The sequence below is a fragment of the Mytilus galloprovincialis genome, chromosome 10 (assembly GCF_965363235.1).
Source record: "Mytilus galloprovincialis chromosome 10, xbMytGall1.hap1.1, whole genome shotgun sequence".
NCBI lineage: Eukaryota > Metazoa > Mollusca > Bivalvia > Mytilida > Mytilidae > Mytilus > Mytilus galloprovincialis.
In genome coordinates, this window is record NC_134847.1 from 53,803,990 (window position 1) to 53,824,739 (window position 20,750).

General features: G+C 32.6%; 1 protein-coding gene across 3 annotated transcripts in view; it reads right to left on the reverse strand.

The window, feature by feature from the left end:
• The window catches only part of LOC143047842 (PH-interacting protein-like), a 64,302-nt gene that overhangs the window by 38,431 nt on the left and 5,121 nt on the right, over positions 1 to 20,750 (reverse strand). For all 3 annotated transcript variants that reach the window (XM_076221138.1, XM_076221137.1, XM_076221139.1), the window contains 9 exons: positions 20,530 to 20,625; positions 19,878 to 20,038; positions 19,059 to 19,280; positions 10,960 to 11,060; positions 3,404 to 3,575; positions 2,279 to 2,415; positions 1,592 to 1,736; positions 989 to 1,123; positions 373 to 501 (listed from right to left, as the gene is read on the reverse strand). In XM_076221138.1, coding sequence (XP_076077253.1) covers positions 373 to 501; positions 989 to 1,123; positions 1,592 to 1,736; positions 2,279 to 2,415; positions 3,404 to 3,575; positions 10,960 to 11,060; positions 19,059 to 19,280; positions 19,878 to 20,038; positions 20,530 to 20,625 — 1,298 coding nt within the window. The remainder of the gene's footprint in view (positions 1 to 372; positions 502 to 988; positions 1,124 to 1,591; positions 1,737 to 2,278; positions 2,416 to 3,403; positions 3,576 to 10,959; positions 11,061 to 19,058; positions 19,281 to 19,877; positions 20,039 to 20,529; positions 20,626 to 20,750) is intronic.

Genomic DNA, 20,750 nt, shown 5'->3' on the forward strand with positions numbered 1-20,750 from the left:
CAGAATTATCTTCAACTGAGAGTGAATTCACAAAAGGGTACCCCTTTTCCATCCCTAGAATACTGTTAGAATTTAACTTAATTAGATTATCTCCCCCTTAACATGTTGGACTGGAATTTTATTCCTTTGTTCAATCCACAGATCAAAGACTGTATTTAGTTTTGGCAATATCAGTCTTGCCGTTAAGGAGGGTTTGGCTAATAAGAAACATGGACACAGGATAAATTCTGATATACCCCAAAAAAATGGTTTTCAAATAATTGTAGTTCAGCTCAACTTTTTGATCATACCATGGTGGTGCTATGATAAATTAATCTTTGTTTGTAATGTCAACAACAATGGAATAAATCCATCCAAAGTTTAATACATTACCTTTTTATGAATTTCACTGCCACCAAATCCAAAATTTAAAAAATGACCATGAGAATCTGTAGCAGCAAAGCTTAAACCATCAGGACTAAACTTACAGTCAAACATAGAGCCATGCCCTTGGCCTTCAATCTACAATAAAAAAAAAATATCAAACAGTAGTAAAATTAAGCTATTAATATAGAGAACCGTAAATGATTTTTTAAATTGGTAAAAAATACCAAACAAAAACATACTACTTATCATGTATATCACTTCTCATTTATAAGTTGGAGAATTTATCTTATATCACTTAAAATATCCTTTATAAATTTACAATTATGTTTTTTTTTGACTATTTTTTTTATGTGCATGTACTGGTTTCATGTGATGGATGGACACACCATATCCTTTGTTTTTCAATTATCATAGTCTCTGCAAGATTTTTTCATAACTAAGCTTGAGGAGAGCAAGAGCTTAACATATTGTACATACACTTGTCTATTTTTGCAAATCATACGTTGACATCTAAAGGTCTTTTGGTCTTTTGTGTCATAAGGGTGCATTTTCATTGAAAAATACTCCACATTTTCAAATTTGCCTTTTAATTTTCATATTCAAACGGATATCAAATACATACCATATTAAAGAAACTTTTGATTTTAACACCTTTCTGAATATCCCAGAGTATCACATGACCATCGTGACCAGCACTAAGTATAACTCTAGGATCCCATGGACTACATTCTAATACAAATACTTCATCTTCATGGTACTGAAACAATAACATTAAATTCTTTTTAGAATTTATTATAATAGAGAGACATCATCTCTAGAACAAATCACTGTAAATATACAGACTCTCATGATGTTTTAACCTTCAAATTTCAAAGCAGAAGTTTTCTGATATTAGTTTCAGTATATTGTACTCGTATAACAGTATTTAATTGGGGTGTCATACCTTAATGATGTTGCAATAAAGTTTGTCCAATTTAAAAGTTTATTCAATTAGGAAAAAAAACTGTAAAATATCTTAAAAAGTTATTTTACAAAGTTTAGCCCATATTTTCTTGAAAAGTTTACCCTGGGATAGAAAAACATAGGTTTTATACCATATAACATAGCATAACATTAATTATCTCAACAGAAACAAGAAAAATTTCTTAAATAAAAAAAGTTTTGACAAAAAATATCAATTATAAATTATATTGTAAGAACAAATGAACAAGAATGCAACATCTACCTTGAGTATGTGTAACAATTTTCCTGAACGAGAGTCCCAAACTTTTAATGTACAATCTGTAACAGCTGTTAAAACATATCTGTCGTCTGCATTCCAGGCTACCATGGTTACACCATACTTTGTTTTATCATCTTCTGATGTAGGTCTGAAAAATATATTCACTTACTAGATTGTCACAAAATATTACACATTTCAAAAAGTTGACATCAGTGTTATCTTGAGCCTATTGTCATCATTTCCTGAAGATCAGTCCAGATTTTTTACAGTGAATACTGGTGAAAGTGGTTGATATATTTCAACACACCTATCAGTATAGTCAATACATATTTTAAACAACACAGACATCAATAAGTAACATCATCTTAAATCACCACTTATTGTCTTCTTTCACAGAGATCTCTCATCCTAGATCCTTTAAGTATTCTCATTTTGTAAAAAAAAAATATGCCATTTTAACTGTCTAAACAATGCAATACGGTACTCCAATTATTGTTTGTCTGTTTTCCAATCTCTTCAAGTTATTCTACATAACCTCCAAAAAATTAGCTATTTCATGCATGACCTACTTGTATGAAATTTCGTCCTCCCAATTTCATTTTAAAGGAATAAGCCCGAACAAAATGATGAAGTAATTCAAGGCATTGCATGAAATTATGTTGAAGGATGGTAGTTAGTACATGTACTCACTCAAACTTAGTTGCCATATGGAGTATAATTGCCTTCCATTCCTGCCTATCATATCGCCAGATTCTGGCAGTGCCATCACAACTCCCACTGACAAATCTCTCTTCTGTATTACTATAACATATACTATCTACCCTCTCCTACAGAAACAAAGATGCATTATATTAACAATCAAAATTCAATTTTCTACTTGCCAATTTCTAGTGCAATATAGTTCATTTAAAATCCTATAAAGTTGTAACATTATCTAGAGGAAAATTAATAACTTCCAATTTCAATAATAAGCTCTCTAAGCTACAAAAAAGAGATTATTGCTGATATAAGTTCATGAATGAACTCTGAATGACTTTATACTTTGTAACGAGTTATATCCCTTCTAAGATGCAGTATCTGTTCACCGTTGCTGTGAGCGATGCATGAAGTTAAAATTCCCTCTTATTACTATTTCATATTGTAATTCAACTTCTAACTTCCAACTCAATTACAAGAGCCTGTCAGAATGGCAGTAAACATGTACAACATATTAAAATTTAATAAGCATTGGTTGAACGATTCATGCGTAAATGCATAGACACGACTAGAAATGCCATTTTTTCAATATTTCAAGAACCATCTCATGAACTGTAAAAGTGTAAAACATCGTTATCCTACTTGACCTCCATTTTGTCATCAGTAACAACATTAAAATTTTAAAAGCTTTGGTTGAATGATTCATGAGTAAATGCATGGATACGACTGGAAACACCATTTTTCAATCTTTCAAGAACCATTACTCCTAAAGAGTAAAAATCTAAATCGTCATTATTAACCATGACCTACATTTTGTTGTCAGTAATAACATATCAAAATATTAAAAGCTTTTGTAAAATGGTTCAAGAGTAAATGCAGGTACAACATTTGGCTGTTGCCCGCCAAACCACCCATCCAACTGCCTGCCGTACATCACCAAATTAATAACCAATTTTTCTTAAATATTGATTCATTGTTCAATGTTCATGAAATTACTATAAAAAAAGAGCTATATATATTACAGATAAATACAAGGCAGAAATATAATTATGGCCATAGTACAATGTATCAATAAACACCCTTTTTTCTCTTACATGTATGTACATATAATATACTAACTGTGTGAGCCTCTAATTCACAAATTTTCTCAGGAGTTTTTCCATGAACAAAATAAACTCTAACAACATGATCAGAACTCCCTGTGGCCAGGAATACACCACCAGGACTAAATGAGGAACACAACATTTGAGCTCCAGCTCGTGACTTCTCTATAAACTTTCCTGGTTTTGATCTGAAGAAAAATTAATTGGCAATTGAATTTATTTAAAAGTGGCAGTTAAAGAATTTTTGATCAAAATTAATTCAAATGTTTTTAGTTATGCTACTGTATAAATCAATTCAACCTACAAAAGAGGTTATATGCTATAAGTATAACCATCTAGATGAGATATAACTATATATAGATGCTATCAAAAGATAGAAAGATACTTTCTAGTTACAAGGCAAAATACTATCTGAGTATGTGACCGCTTGGATTGATAGATCCTACTACATCTATTGGTCCAGTGTGATATACCTACGCTTAAAGTCAAGTCATTTCTATCAATTACAATGTATTGTTTTATTGGTAGACTTCAAACAGCAAACATATGAACTCTACTGCACTACATATGCATTTACATGCCTTTTTATTATATTTTTATACTAAAACATTTACAATATATAAATATATATATGTTATTACATTGTAAGAAATGATTGAAATCAAAAGTAGTGCTAAATTGGTTCAATTGAGAATAACCTTGCATTGTAATATTTGGTATACTAAGAGTTACATCTCATGAAAGTATTCATATTCTCCAAAAATAAGTTAATCAATCAAATGATCTTCAATGTCATAATAAGCATTGGAAAACAGCATAAGGACCAATGAAATGATAAGAAGATGCATCAATAAAAATTATAAAAATATTTACTATTCTTGCAAACATACAGTACGATTTTCGCGAAAGCCATCCCAAACTCCAAACACCAAGTTTTTTCCTGGTGTGACACCAGGAAACTCTGACATCTCTCCCTAAATTCTCGGAGAAATTTGGGAGTATTCTCTCCGACTTCTGCGTAAATCCGCTACCTTTTGTTTATTGTATTAGCGACATCTCTCCCAGTCTGGTGTGACGCAGTGTCACACCAGGTAATTAATTGCCCTAATCCTTCTGATCTATGCCGGCAAGCGACAGTCGAGGTATGCGAGATTTCTAATGTAATTAAACAATTGTATTTCCTGTCTATTGATTATCAGGTAAATCTGATTGCTTGAAACAAATGAAAGATTAAAATAAAAAGCAAAGCGTTGTTGTTAATTCTTTCAATTACACTGAACATTTAAATCAAGTTTTAAAAAAACAACTATAATTTATTTTGACTTCCGTTTTTTTATCAGTAAATAAATATTTAATTTACTAAAAGAGGTATAATTGTGTAACAACAAACGGAGACTAACGCTAAATAAATGAGGGCAGTTTAAAGAAAAATTACACGTCTCAAAGTTTTTTTATACAAGTAAAAAAGAAAATATTATTCACTGTCTGTTATGCTAATAAGTCTACACGCCATTTCCATTTTACGATTACATAATTGCTTGAAACAAATAAAAGTTTTAAAAGCAAAAGGTTGTTGTTAATTCTTTCAATTGCATTAAAGTTTTATATAAAAAACCAGGTGCTCCGCAGGGCGCAGCTTTATACGACCGCAGAGGTCGAACCCTGAACAGTTGGGGCAAGTATGGACAAAACATTCTAGCGTGATACAGCTCTGAATTTGGATTGTGATCAAATTTTTGACATTACATGGGTTTTTTTTACACAAAACAAATGTCAAGATTTTACAAATTTTACAATTAAAGATTTCTTCTTCAAACTTTTTAAATCTAAAATTAAATAGTTGACACAGCATAGGTTTCTGACACAGAATGAATGTGGTCTAATGAACTTAAAAGTTTGTTTTTGCCTTTTAGCAATTCACTATGCTGTTGAATATTAATTCTCTCAAAAAAATGTTTGAAGAAATTTTCTTTTTATTTATGAAATCTGAAATGAGAAAAATTTAACCCCCCCCCCCTTTTTTCACATCCCCGTTTCCCTTTTTCCAAAACTGATATCAATTCAAATTTCTAATGGAGTTTGCAACAATAACTACTCTTTTAAATACATCATAAAATATTACAAGAGTGCACACGCTGAAATGTCTCGCCTTCTATACTAATCATTGATATTATGTTGATAGTATAAAGCTTTATTACAACTGTCATGACTGTCTCATAAACTTAACATTAACCAAGATAACTAAACAAAGACCAATGAACCATGAAAATAAGGTCAAGGTCAGATGAACCATGCCAGGCAGACATGTACAGCTAACAATGCTTCTATACAACATATATAGTTGACCTATTACTTATAATTTTAGAAAAATAGACCAAAACGCAAAAACTTAACACTGTGCAATGAACCGTGAAAATGAGGTCACGGTCAAAAGAAACCTGCGCTACTGACATAAAGATCATAAAATATTTCCACACACCAAATATAGTTGACCTATGGCATATAGTATTAGATAAAAAGACCAAAACTCAAAAACTTAACTTTGACCACTGAACCATGAAAATGAGGTCAAGGTCACATGACATCTGTCCGCTAGACATGTACACCTTACAATCATTCCATACAACAAATGTAGTAGACCTATTGCATATAGTATGAAAAAAACAGACCAAAACACAAAAATTTAACTATAACCACTGAACCATGAAAATGAGGTCAAGGTCACATGACATCTGCCCGCTAGACATGTACACCTTACAATCATTCCATACAACAAATATAGTAGACCTATTGCATATAGTATGAAAAAAAACAGATCAAAACACAAAAATTTAACTATAACCACTGAACCATGAAAATGAGGTCAAGGTCAGATGACACCTGCCAGTTGGACATGTACACCTTACAGTCCTTCCATACACCGAATATACTAGCCCTATTGCTTATAGTATCTGAGATATGGACTTGACCACCAAAACTTAACCTTGTTCACTGATCCATGAAATGAGGTCGAGGTCAAGAGAAAACTGTCTGACAGACATGAGGACCTTGCAAGGTACGCACATATCAAATATAGTTATCCTATTACTTATAATAAGAGAAAATTCAACATTACAAAAAATATGAACTTTTTTTTCAAGTGGTCACTGAACCATGAAAATGAGGTCAAGGACATGGGACATGTGACTGACGGAAACTTCGTAACATGAGGCATCTATATACAAAATATGAAGCATCCAGGCCTTCCACCTTCTAAAATATAAAGCTTTTAAGAAGTTAGCTAACACCGCCGCCGCCGCCGCCGGATCACTATCCCTATGTCGAGCTTTCTGCAACAAAAGTTGCAGGCTCGACAAAAATGTAAAATAAAGTGCTTGTTATCACTGAATGGTAAAGATTGGTTGGTAGTAAAAGTGAATATACATTGTTTATTGTATAAAACAATAAAAAAAACTTCATCAGCAACATTTTATATTGGCAAATTTCCAATAAAGTTATTTACATAAAGTTATTGGCAAATAAAAATAGAAAATGACATCATAGTCATGTCTGGCAAATGTCCAACATACATTATCTAAAAACATTTTAGATAAGATAAGGAAATAAGATGTAAAAAAAACTGCTTGTTATCACTGAATGGTAAAGATTATTTTAATTTATCAGTTGGTAGTAAAAAGTGAATATACATTGTATATTGTATATAACAAAGATTTAAGTTGATTCTGGACAAAGAAAGATAACTCCAATTAAAAAAAAATCTTGCTATTGCACAATACTTAATATAATAATTTTAGATCCTGATTTGGACCAACTTGAAAACTGGGCCCATAATAAAAAATCTAAGTACATTTTTGGATTCAGCATATCAAAGAACCCCAAGATTTCAATTTTTGTTAAAATCAGACTAAGTTTAATTTTGGACCCTTTGGACTTTAGTGTAGACCAATTTGAAAACAGGACCAAAAATGAAGAATCTACATACACAGTTAGATTTGGTATATCAAAAAAACCCATTTATTCAATTTTTGATGAAATCAAACAAAGTTTAATTTTGGACCCCAATTTGGACCAACTTGAAAACTGGGCCAATAATCAAGAATCTAAGTACATTTTTAGATTCAGCATATCAAAGAACCTAACTGATTCATTTTTTGTCAAAATCAAACTAAGTTTAATTTTGGACCCTTTGGACCTTAATGTAGACCAATTTGAAAACAGGACCAAAAGTTAAGAATCTACATACACAGTCATGACAGTTAGATTCGGCATATCAAAGAACCCCAATTATTCAATTTTGATGAAATCAAACAAAGTTTAATTTTGGACCCTTTGGGCCCCTTATTCTGTTGGGACCAAAACTCCCAAAATCAATACCAACCTTCCTTTTATGGTCATAAACCTTGTGTTTAAATTTCATAGATTTCTATTTACTTATACTAACGTTATGGTGCGAAAACCAAGAAAAATGCTTATTTGGGTCCCTTTTTGGCCCCTAATTCCTAAACTGTTGGGACCTAAACTCCCAAAATCAATACCAACCTTCCTTTTGTAGTCATTAACATTGTGTTTAAATTTCATTGATTTCTATTTACTTAAACTAAAGTTATTGTGCGAAAACCAAGAATAATGCTTATTTGGGCCCTTTTTGGCCCCTAATTCCTAAACTGTTGAAACCAAAACTCCCAAAATCAATCCCAACCGTTCTTTTGTGGTCATAAACCTTGTGTCAAAATTTCATAGATTTCTATTAACTTAAACTAAAGTTATAGTGCGAAAACCAAGAAAATGCTTATTTGGGCCCTTTTTGGCCCCTAATTCCTAAAATGTTGGGACCAAAACTCCAAAAATCAATACCAATCTTCCTTTTGTGGTCATAAACCTTGTGTTAAAATTTCATAGATTTCCATTCACTTTTACTAAAGTTAGAGTGCGAAAACTAAAAGTATTCGGACGACGACGACGACGACGTGATAGCAATATACGACGAAAAATTTTTCAAATTTTGCGGTCGTATAAAAACTATACTTGATTATGACCTCGGTTTTTTATCGGTTATTTATATAACTTACGAAAAGAGACATACTTGCGTGAAAATAAACAGAAACTAACGCTGAATATAAAATGTGAGCAGTGAGTTTAAAAAAAAATATGTGTCTTAAAACTTGTATATGCAAGTAAAAAAGAAAATACTTTTCACCATTCGTTATGCTTAAGGTTCATCATAACAAATGGACAAATATGGCCGAATTTTCACCTCAAAAACTTCTCTGTGTACAGACTTACCTGTGCTGTTTGGAAAGATTTAATGCCTAGCATCCACTAGATATATAAAACTTAAATGCATTTTGTGTTTAGGAAAGATAAAATCTTTCTTGGTTTTTGATGGGCATTTTTTTTCCTTTCTGCAGAAGGTGTAAAAATAAACAAACACCTGAATTACTTTGATACTGTCCACTGACTGACTCAGATAAACTCTTTAACTCACCTATAGTTGTGAAGATACCTCTAGTCCATGTCAATTAAGGACAATCAAACAATACAAACCGGTTTTTTTACCTGAGGGAGCATCTCATAGTTGTACTACAACTTAGTTAATTTTCACACCTTTTGCATGAAGGAAAAAAAATGCCCATCAAAATCCAAAAGAGATTTTATCTTTCTGAAACACAAAATGCATTTAACTTTATTATATCTAGTGGATGCCAGGCATTAAAACTTTTCCAACTTCACAGGTAAGTCTGTACTCAGAGTAATTTTTGGCATGTAAATACAGCCATATTTGTTTGTTTGTTATGATGAACCTTAATAAGTCTACGGCATTTTCTCTTCACTATTTGTTAGCATTACTTTAGGATCAATAATACATTTCAGCTACAACAGGAATACTTCTATAGCTGCATCAACTCGTCGTTGCATAATATTTATTTACGCACTGTGTGTTTTGAATATTTTTTAAAGCAATTAATTGTCGTGGGAAGACGATACGCATCTCAGTGATCAACAGTGCGTGGTTGAACTTGAACTTCACTTCGCTCACAATATTGAATGCTAAAAATAGTGACATCAATTTTGTCCACGAGATTTTTATATGGCGGGAAATAGTATCACGTAACAGTAAACTCATGTGACCTTTCTGGATAACCGTGGGAAAATTCATTCAAGGTTTAAACTTGCTTTGTAATGATTGACATTTGTGTGCGTTAAGATTGAGGCTCTAGAAGGTCCTTTTACAATTGATTAACCGGAATCTCAAATATAATCCTTTTCTGAATAAACGGACACGAGTCATTTATTTTTACGTTTCTCAGTCAACAAAGGACATAAACCTGAACATTATTCATACGTCCATAGTCAACACTATACATTAATGGTAGATGAAAACAGGATGCATATCGTTCAGTTACTGATGGGTGTTGGTAGAGATCCTCTGTGAAAATGTGTCGATCGTAAAAATCCGATCCACATTTTTTTTTTTACATATTTCTTTCTTGTAGAACACGATATAATTTCATTTCAATATTCTACAGTATTAATTGTTGAAATACTTTTTTTTTTTTTTTTATTTCGCCGAGGACTTTTAACGAGCAGTAAAATACGGATTGCACCAATCCAATTTTAAATAATAAAAGATCAATAACAGGTCATAACAGATACACAACACATGATTTTTTTCTTCATATAATTAAATAAGGTTGTGATTATTGTGTTGTGTCTGGGCGGGGAATGTCTCTTAGTATTTATGAATATAGGGCTGCCACATTGCATACAAAACGATTTGTCACTTTACAGTTTCTTTTTTAAATTCAAATATTTCAAGTCGGTAATCTACCGAGGTAGTGAAACATAATATTTTACATTTCAAAATAAATTGAAAGTAACAGAGTTCACTTGTTGATCCGATAAATGAACTCTTGGGTTTAGATTGGACAAATTATCGTAAAAAACGGCATTTTGTTTTAAGCCAGTTGATATTAATTATATAATATTGAACAATTAATGAACCGGAAATTGCTCACTGAGTTAGGTCATAAAAGGTTCTAATTTTGGTAAAATCGTCTTTGTTGAAAAAACAAAAATTTATGACCTGATCGGACTATAATGAAAATACAAAATAAGTGTTTTATTCGTATTTTTATTCGTATTTTTATACGTTTTATTTCATATGACAATGACATGTGCATATACATACAAGAATAATTAGCTTATTTTAAATGAAATTGTCACACTTTTATCTGACAAAGAAAGGACATTTAAATAACATATTTTAAAGCACACAGGTGCAATCAAGATCGATTAAATGTACAAAGGTAATAAATCTGGCTAATCCGATTATGTTGTCACGCGTCATTAATTTTCAGTACATCCGATGGGCATAAACCAATTAACAGCCACGCGGTGTTGGAAGAGAATCTTTGGAGGAAATTGGAAATATAATCCGTGATTCGCGGTGTCACACCGCTACACTCGGAAATCGGTGATCAGAGTTCCTCCACCAATAAAAACAACAAAAATAAATAAAATAAATAACAAAATAGAAGTCATCTGCACGATTCATGTGCATCTAATACATACTCAAATTTGTTAGTTGTAACATTCCAGAACCAAAAACAAACACAGCCATCACCTCCAGTGGACATTAATATTCTATTCTCACCATGTGATTGAGGGCAAAACTGTAACAGAAAGGGTAAGATATTGTTTTTAAATATTACATACACAAATCAACATACTAAATAATCAAAGCACTGTAAGCGCTGTAGGCAGTTAACCAAAAACCAAGCCAAACATAATTATAAAAACTGTTGCAATGTTGCTTCAATTTTTTTTTAAAGATTTTAAAAAAAAACAAACATTAAACATTCATATATTGTACATTTATGTTCATTTAATGAATTAATCATTAAGGCAAATAATTCATATTTTGTCAAAGTTTTTAAAAGCAACGCATATATCAAGTATATTTTTTTTCATGGTCATGAGTCTGCAGTGATACAAGTTTGCAATGATTGCAGTTCTTCTAGTTGATAGTTAACGTTGGTATTAGTTGACTGTTAGTAGTTCAAGTTGACTTTAGTACGAGTTTGTAAAAGTATGAATGGACTTGCTTCCCTGGAAAGAAAACTGAGTGTGTGTTCAACAGTACAAAAGTTATGAGACACAAATCAGACAAATGTTTACTACTACAGGGATCAAAAGTGAGGTCTGTCTAACCTGTCCATAGTAAATGTAAATGTCCCCCACCTTCACCCCAAGTCTATGATTTCTGAGTTTGGAATATAATGACAGGTAATTATAATAAAATTGAGAATGGAAATGGGGAATGTGCCAAAGAGACAACAACCCGACCATAGAAAAAAACAACAGCAGAATGTCATCAACAGGTCTTCAATGTAGCGAGAAATTCCCGCACCCGGAGGCGTCCTTCAGCTGGCCCCTAAACAAATATATACTAGTTCAGTGATAATGAACGCCATACTAATTTCCAAATAGTACACAAGAAACTAAAATTAAAATAATACAAGACTAACAAAGGCCAGAGGCTCCTGACTTGGGACAGGCGCAAAAATGGGGCGGGGTTAAACATGTTTGTGAGATCTCAACCCTCCCCCTATACCTCTAGCCAATGTAGAAAAGTAAACGCATAACAATACGCACATTAAAATTCAGTTCAAGAGAAGTCCGAGTCTGATGTCAGAAGATGTAACCAAAGAAAATAAACAAAATGACAATAATACATAAATAACAACAGACTACTAGCAGTTATCTGACATGCCAGCTCCAGACTTCAATTAAACTGACTGAAAGATTATGATTTCATCATATGAACATCAGGCACAATCCTTCCCGTTAGGGGTTTAGTATCATACCATCATAACATATATGAGAGAACATAACCCGTGTTATAAAAACAGTTGGTCAAACATTCTTGGGCTTGAAAGATATGTTTTTTTTAAAATGAGCCATATGAAAATGAAAATTTTTATAGGACCAGAAATAATTCAAATTATAATTAAGGTAAATTCTTTAAACCTACTAATTATTTTCCATCAATAAAATTTTTTAATTATCAAAAAAATGATTGTAACATAATGCTGTTACGAAGTCTTCCAAACAAAGCTCCCATAATTATTCATTCCCATGGTCGCCTGAAATTGGACAAGGTCTAGTACACATTGGTTAGGTCTAGCAAGGTGACATGCATATGTGACGCCCATGAGATTGACATTGTATGTCATTCAATCTTTTTAAAATGACAAACAAGAATGAATATGGTTTAGTTTAGGAGTTGGTATTTCAATCTTATACAAGTTCTCAAAACACACACAAGAGGGGATGGGGTGACCCTAGGGACTACCCTTATATTTCATTTAATGTGTTATCTTGTCCCATACAGGAATATATATGGTTTGGGGTGGGGATCTCAACCGTTATCAAGTTTTCAAACAGGTGGGGGTGGAGTGATCCTAGTGACTTCCCCTATATTTCATTTGATTTGTTATATTGTCCAATACATGAATATATATGGTTGAGGGGTGGGAATCTCATCTGTTTCTAAGTTATCAAACAGGACTGGGTAGGGTGAGCCTAAGACCTCTCCCTATATTTCATTTGATTAGTTCTCATACATGAATATATATGGTTTAATTTAAAAGTGGGGATCTCGACTGTTTCCAATTTCTCAATCAGGAGGGGTGGGCTGACTGCAGGGACTCCCCCTATATTTCATTTAATTTAGAGGTGGGGATCCCAAATGTTTCCAAGTTCTTAAACATGAGGGGTAGGGTGACCACAGGGACTTCCCTATATTTCATTTGATTTGTTATATAGTCCCATACATGAGTAACTGTATATATGGTTAAGGGGTGAGGATTTCGAATTTTTCCAAGTTCTCAAACAGGAGGGTGTACAGTGACCATAGGGACCCCCTTATAATTCATTTGATTTGTAATATTGTCCCATATATTGTCCCATACATAAAAATATATTGTTTAAGATTGTGGATCTCGACCGTTATAAATTCTCAAACAGAAAGGGGTAGAGTGGCCCCACGAACTCCACCTATATTTCATATGATTTGTTATATTGTCACATACATGAATATATATGGTTTAGGGGTGGGGATCTTGACCGTTACCAAGTTCTCAAACAGGAGGGATGGGATGAACCCCAGGGAATCCCCCTATATTTCATTTGATTAGTTATATTGTCCCATACATGAATAAATATGGTTTAGGGTTGAGGATCTCGAATGTTTCCAAGTTCTCAAACAGGAGGGTTTACAGTGACCCTAGGGACTCCCTTATTATTCCTTTGATTTGTTATATTGTCCCATACATGTATATGTATGGTTTAAGATTGGGGATCTCAACCGTTTTCAAATTCTCAAACTGGACGGGGAAGAGTGGCCCCATGAACTACACCTATATTTCATATGATTTGTTATATTGTCCCATACATGAATATATATGGTTTAGGGGTGGGGATCTCGACCGTTTCCAAGTTCTCAAATAGAAGGGGTGGGGTGACCCGCAGGGAATCCCCCTATATTTCATTTGATTAGTTAAATTGTCCCCTACATGAAGATATATGGTCTAGGGGTGGGGATCTCGACCGTTACCAAGTTCTCAAACAGGAGGGGTGGGGTGACCCCCAGGGACTCCACCTATATTTCATTTGATTATATATATATTGTCCCATACATGAATAAATATGGTTTAGGGGTGGGGATCTCGACTGTTTCCAAGTTCTAAAACATGGAGGGTCGGGGGTGATCCTAGGGACTTCCCCTATATTTCATTTGATTAGTTATTTAGTCTCTGACATACATGAATGTATATGGTTGAGGGGTGGGGATCTCATCCGTTTCAAAGTTATCAAACAGGAAAAGGTAGAGTGGCCCAATGGACTCCACCTATATATCATATGATTTGCTTACATTCAGGTATCATATAATATAGTTGCACTATTTGTGCCTGTCCCAAGTCAGGAGCCTGTAATTCAATGGTTGTCGTTTGTTTATGTGTTACATATTTGTTTTTTGTTATTTTTTTTATATAAATAGGGCCGTTATAGTTTTCTCATTTGAATTGTTTTACATTGTCTTATCGTGGCCTTTTATAGCTGACTATAGTGTATGCTCTTTGCTCCTTGTTGAAGGCCGTACGATGACCTATAGTTGTTAATGTCTGTGTCATTTTGGTCTCTTGTGGATAGTTGTCTCATTGGCAATCATACCACATCTTTTTTTTTATATAAGAAACTTCCAGCTATTTTAAATGACCTATCAAAATTGAGAAGAAAAAAATACCCCTTGAAATTGCAGTAATATGTTTAACTTTAAAAGCATCTAACATGCATTACCAACATTTATCACTGATAAAGAAAATTTATACTGTTACCAGGAACATATATATTGTCAGATAAACTGTTCCCAGCTGTCACATTGTATTGGATTTTGACATTAAAATTGGTGTACAAAATATTTTCTGCTTTTTCTTTCTTTTACATATATGTTTTGGTTTTCAATTCTAGTGTTTATATTTCTTTACCATGCAAAGATGTATTTTGTCACCTGTCTGGATTTTTTTAGTTAATAGCCAAAACCCGGGATTACCCTTATCCGCTTCCGGAATCGGATCCGATATTGTAATTGTCTTCTCGCGGCAGCCATTTTGTTTTCAATGTTGTTTTTGACAGATAGTGAGATACGATTTTACTCGGATTTACACATTATATGTCGGCGATTTTCTGTATAAAGCTAGCGGTTGAACAAATTGAACATCGCTGTCATAAATAGTAATGATGAAAATAAGTTTGAGATCGTTTATTAGATCGAAACTTTGGTAAAAACGTTTGCAAAGTTATTTTTTATTTTCTTTCAAGGTCCGTCGGGCGTAGCTAGTAACCAAGTAGAAAGTCCGACTGCAAAAGTGGAATGTCGCAGACCTCGGACAACCGCTAATTTGAACCCCTGCGTCCAAATTGAAAAGATACGAAAATTTCGTCTTCTAATTCAAAATTGCCGCCAACAGCGTGATCAGTTGAACGTATATTAATAGACTACTGACGTAGTTGACTACATATTGACGACAAACAATATTCCTACGACTTTTGCAATTTGGGAAATCTTAACTACTTGTCTTTAGACATTTACGGCGATTAAATATTTCATACATTTGTTCTTTGACATCTTAGCCAAAAGCTCAGGGGATAATAAACTACATAAGGATTCCTAATGTGCTCTACTTCCTATGTGCAACTTCAAAACTTTTGGGAAAATCGACGATCATTTAAGGTTTTTCTGGTCATATTTTTTGTAATCCAGAATGAAAAGTATGAAAAAACTGTCCAATAAGTTATAAATAACATAGTAGCCAGCTTGATGATAACAATGGCACGTATTTCAGCATTTATTGGGTAGAACACAAATCCAGGGTGCTCGCATAAGGCAGCTTAACTGCCTAATAAAACTGTTTGTGTAGCTTTTAGTTAATAGAATCAATCCATTAGTGTTTATATCTATTAACTTCTTAAGTGAAAAAAATAGAATTTATAGCTAAAATATTTAAATATTTGACAATCACTGGCCATTTAGTCAGTGTACGAGCTGTTATCCTTTCTTGTACATGTATTGATATATCTTAATGTAATAGAAATTTATAACATTTCTTGGTGTATATATAGTGAAGATTCAAAAACAAAAAAATCTACCACTCCTCTAATGTGAGAGGTTATTTGAAAATATTGTGAGAAGGTTACATGTATTTCATATTTGGAAACATAATTTTTTCTATAAAAAAAAAACATTTAGTAAAGTTAGATCTTCACACTAAGTGTGGTAGTAATTTAAATTTCAAATTCAAAATGAATTGCCAAACGTTTTTAAATTTAAAATTGGCAACAACAAACTAGAGGCTCTAAAGAGCCTGTGTCGCTCACCTTGGTCTATGTACATAATAAACAAATTAAAAGGACACAGATGGATCATGGATTCATGACAAAATTGTGTTTTGGTGTTGGTGATGTGTTTGTAGATCTTACTTTACTGAACAATCCTGCTGCTTACAATTATCTCTATCTATAATGAACTTGGCCCGGGCCAGAAGTGACAGTGGAAAATATTTCGAAAAAATTTATGAAGATTGTTAAAAATTGACTGAAAAAGGCAAGAACTCCTTAAGGGGTCAATTGACCACTTTGGTCATGTTGACTTATTTGTAGCTCAAACTTTGCTGTTCATTATTGCTGTTCACAGTTTATCTCAATCTATAATAATATCCAAGATAATAACCAAAAGCTGCAAAATTTTCTTAAATTACCAATTCAAGGGCAGCAACCCAACAAAAAGTTGCCTGATTGGTCTGGAAATTTCAGGGCAGATAGAGCTTGACCTTATGAACAATTTTATGTGCAGCATATTTGCTCTAAATGCTTTTGTTTCAGTGATATGAGCCAACCAGATGCTCTGCAGGGCACAGCTTTATAAGACCGCAGAGTTTGAACCCTAAACAGTTTGGGCAAGTATGGACACAACATTCAAGCTTGATTAAGCTCTGAATTTGGATTGTGATTAAATAGTTGACACAACATTGGTTTCTTCATGTTCTTACACAGAATGAATGTGGTCTAAGAACTTACACTTAAAAACTTAAAAATTTTAAATTGGACATTTACCTATTATGGTCCAATATCCAAAATATAAATACATGGTTAGATTGAGCATATCAAAGAAACCCAAGAATTTGATTTTTGATGAAATCAAATAAAGTTCAATTTTGGACCCTTTAGACCTCAATGTGGACCAATTTGATAACCAGGCCCAAATATCAAAAATCTAAATAATGGTTAGATTCAGCATATATCAAAGAACCCCAATTACTCAATTTTTGTTGAAATCAAACAAAGTTTAATTTTGGACCCCGATTAGGACCAACTTGAAAACTAGGCCTATAATCAAAAATCTTAATACATGTTTAGATTCAGCATATCAAAGAACCCCAAGGATTCAATTTTTGTTGAAATCAATCAAAGTTTAATTTTGGACCCGATTTGGACCATCTTGAAAACTGGGCCCATAATCAAAAATCTAAGTACATGTTTAGATTCAACATATCCATGATATCAAAGAACCCCAAGAATTCAATTTTTGTTGAAATCAAACAAAGTTTAATTTAGGACCCCGATTTGGACCAACTTGAAAACTGGGCCCATAATCAAAAATCTAAGTACATGTTTAGATTCAGCATATCAAAGAATCCCAAGAATTCAATTTTGGATGAAATAAAACAAAGTTTAATTTTGGACCCTTTGGGCCCCTAATTCCTAAACTGTTGGGACCAAAACTCCCAAAATCAATCCCAACCTTCCTTTTATGGTCATTAACCTTGTGTTTAAATTTCATAGATTTCTATTTACTTATACTAAAGTTATGGTGCCAAAACCAAAAAAAATGCTTATTTGGGCCCCTTTTTGGCCACACTTATTCCTAAACTGTTGGGACCAAAACTCCCAAAATCAATCCCAACCTTCCTTTTGTGTTCATAAACCTTGTGTTTAAATTTCATAGATTTCTATTTACTTATACTAAAGTTATTGTGCGAAAACCAAGAAAAATGCTTATTTGGGCCCTTTTTTGGTCCCTAATTCCTATACTGTTGCGACCAAAACTACCAATATCAATCCCAACCTTCCTTTTGTGGTCATAACCCTTGTATTTAAATTTCATACATTTCTATTTACTTAATCTAAAGTTATAGTGCGAAAAGCAATGTGTCTTCGGACGACGACGCCAACGACTACGCCAACGCCATACCAATATATGACAGCATAGCGGTCGTATATAAAAAACCCGCATTTTACCCTATGTGCTATTTTTAGCCATATCAGCCATCTTGGTTCATGGGAGGGGTCATCAGACACATTTTTTAAACTAGATACCCAAATGATGATTGTAGACAAGTTTGGTAAAATTTGTCTAAGTAGTTTCAGAGGAGAAAATTTTTGTGAAAGATTACAAAAATTTACAAAAAAATGTTAAAATTGACTATAAACATGATAAAGGGCAATAACTCCTTAAGGGGTCAACTGACCATTTTGGTCATGTTGACTTATTTGTAGATCTTACTTTGCTGAACATTATTGCTGTTTACTGTTTATCTCTATCTACATGTATAATAATATTCAAGATAATAACCAAATTCGACAAAATTTCCTTAAAATTACCAATTTAAGGGCAGCATCCCAACAACGGGTTCTCCGAATCATCTGAAAATTTCAGGGCAGATAGATCTTGACCTGATAAACAATTTTACCCTGTGTCAGATTTGCTCTTAATGCTTTGGTTTCAGAGATATAAGCCAAAATCTACATTTTACCCCTATCATGCCTATGTTCTATTTTTAGCAATGGTGGCCATCTTGGTTGGTTGGCCGGGTCACTAGACACATTTTTTAAACTAGATACCCTAATGATGATTGTGGCCAAGTCTGATTTAATTTGGCCCAATAGTTTCAGAGGAGAAGATTTTTGTAAAAGTTAACGACGACAGACGCCAAGTGATGAGAAAGCTCACTTGGCCCTTTGAGATCAAGCAAAACTACTTTTGTATATATAAATAATAATAATAAATTGTTTCAGGAAAACATAAGTTTTAGAAATCAAGCCATAAATACCTGTAAAGATGTTATCATTCCTGTGTGAGCACTTAAAACAGCCAGAGGAGTTTTAGTTCGTAAGCACCAAACACGAATAATTCTATCACAACTACCAGACGCTAATAAAGTGTTTTCATAATTAACAGCAATGTCAGTTATTTCAGAGTTATGTCCCCTTAAAGTTGCTAATAGTCTACTGTTTTCAGCATACCAGATTTTTATTAAAGCATCATCAGCACCCTGAAATATTTCAAAATGTTAATGACAAAAACAAATGGCATAAAAAATTCCATTGGATATTTCAATAAATTGATTTGACAATTTCAGTTGGTTACATCATAGTTATTTAGTCTCTTATGGATAGATGTCTCATTGGCAATCATACCACAGCTTCTAATGTTTAAAATGTTTGTAAATCTAATATGTATATATATATATACAATGCTTAATTAATTTTTCTTATGGATAACTTAAAATCAATGTATTAATTCTTCACTAAGCAATGTTTAACATTTGGATCTACAAATATTTTTTTCTTGAAAATGCAACTAGTAAGCCAGAAATATGACATTGATCTTTTGTTCATTATGATATATATATGTATTGAAGTTTTAAAACTATTTTCTCTAAATATGTATATAATCGGATTTGAAATTACCTTTGTAATAATTTTTTTTTTTTCTTTCTAATTTTGCAAGGCTTGTTAATTTGATATAAATATTAAGCACCATTTTCAAATAAAAGATTGTCATTTTTCACTGTAATACCAACACATTTTCAGTTATTCCATGCAAAAGATAAAATGCACAAAGATTTTAGGTTTTAAATACTACTTACTGTGAATATATATTTTCCTGTTCTATCAAATGCTACACAATAAACTGCTGCCAGGTGGCCTAATTTTCTGGCATGCAGTGCCACTTTGGCATAGATATGATTTGAAAAGGTATGGTCCAATCTTGAATGACCAGACATCTCTCTGCCTTTTAATACATGACCTGTACAAAATCAAAGTATGATGATAAAATGTCTAACATAGATTAAAATTACTAATAAACAATTTTTTTATAAATGCAATGACAATTTTTTTTTTAATATGTCTGTATATTGAAGAAGATCTCCATTCTGTCTTCAGTATCAAATTAAAATTTGAAAAGCTTTGGTTGAAAGGTTATTGAGTAAATACACAGGCATCGTTTTGAAATATTAAAACAAGAGAGATACTAAGGTTGTTTGGAGGTAGATGTTAATTCTGGCTTGTATATTAACAAGTGAAATATGATTATGTATTGTAGTTAAAAAATAATTTCAAAAATTGTCTTCAAAACTTATAAGTAATGCTAACTAATGTAGATTTCTTAAATTAGTTAAATGATGTCAAAGGGAAAAGATTTAATCAGTAAATTTGTTTTACAATAAATCTCTTCATAAACATGAACTAGTTTTTAACTGTTGATATTGATCACACTTGATATAACAATACACTTACCAACATTTGGTATAACAAGATTGTTTGGAGGAAGAAGTGGTCTCTGATGATGCATCACAACATGAGTAACTGGTGGCCATCTTGGATTTAATATTGCTGTTAAATATTTATATGAAGTATATGAACATTTGAGCAATCAATCAAGTACAAATATAAAACATGCATAATTTGACATTTCTAAATCTTTGTCTCTGAGCGCTGACTGTTAGTGCGATATAATA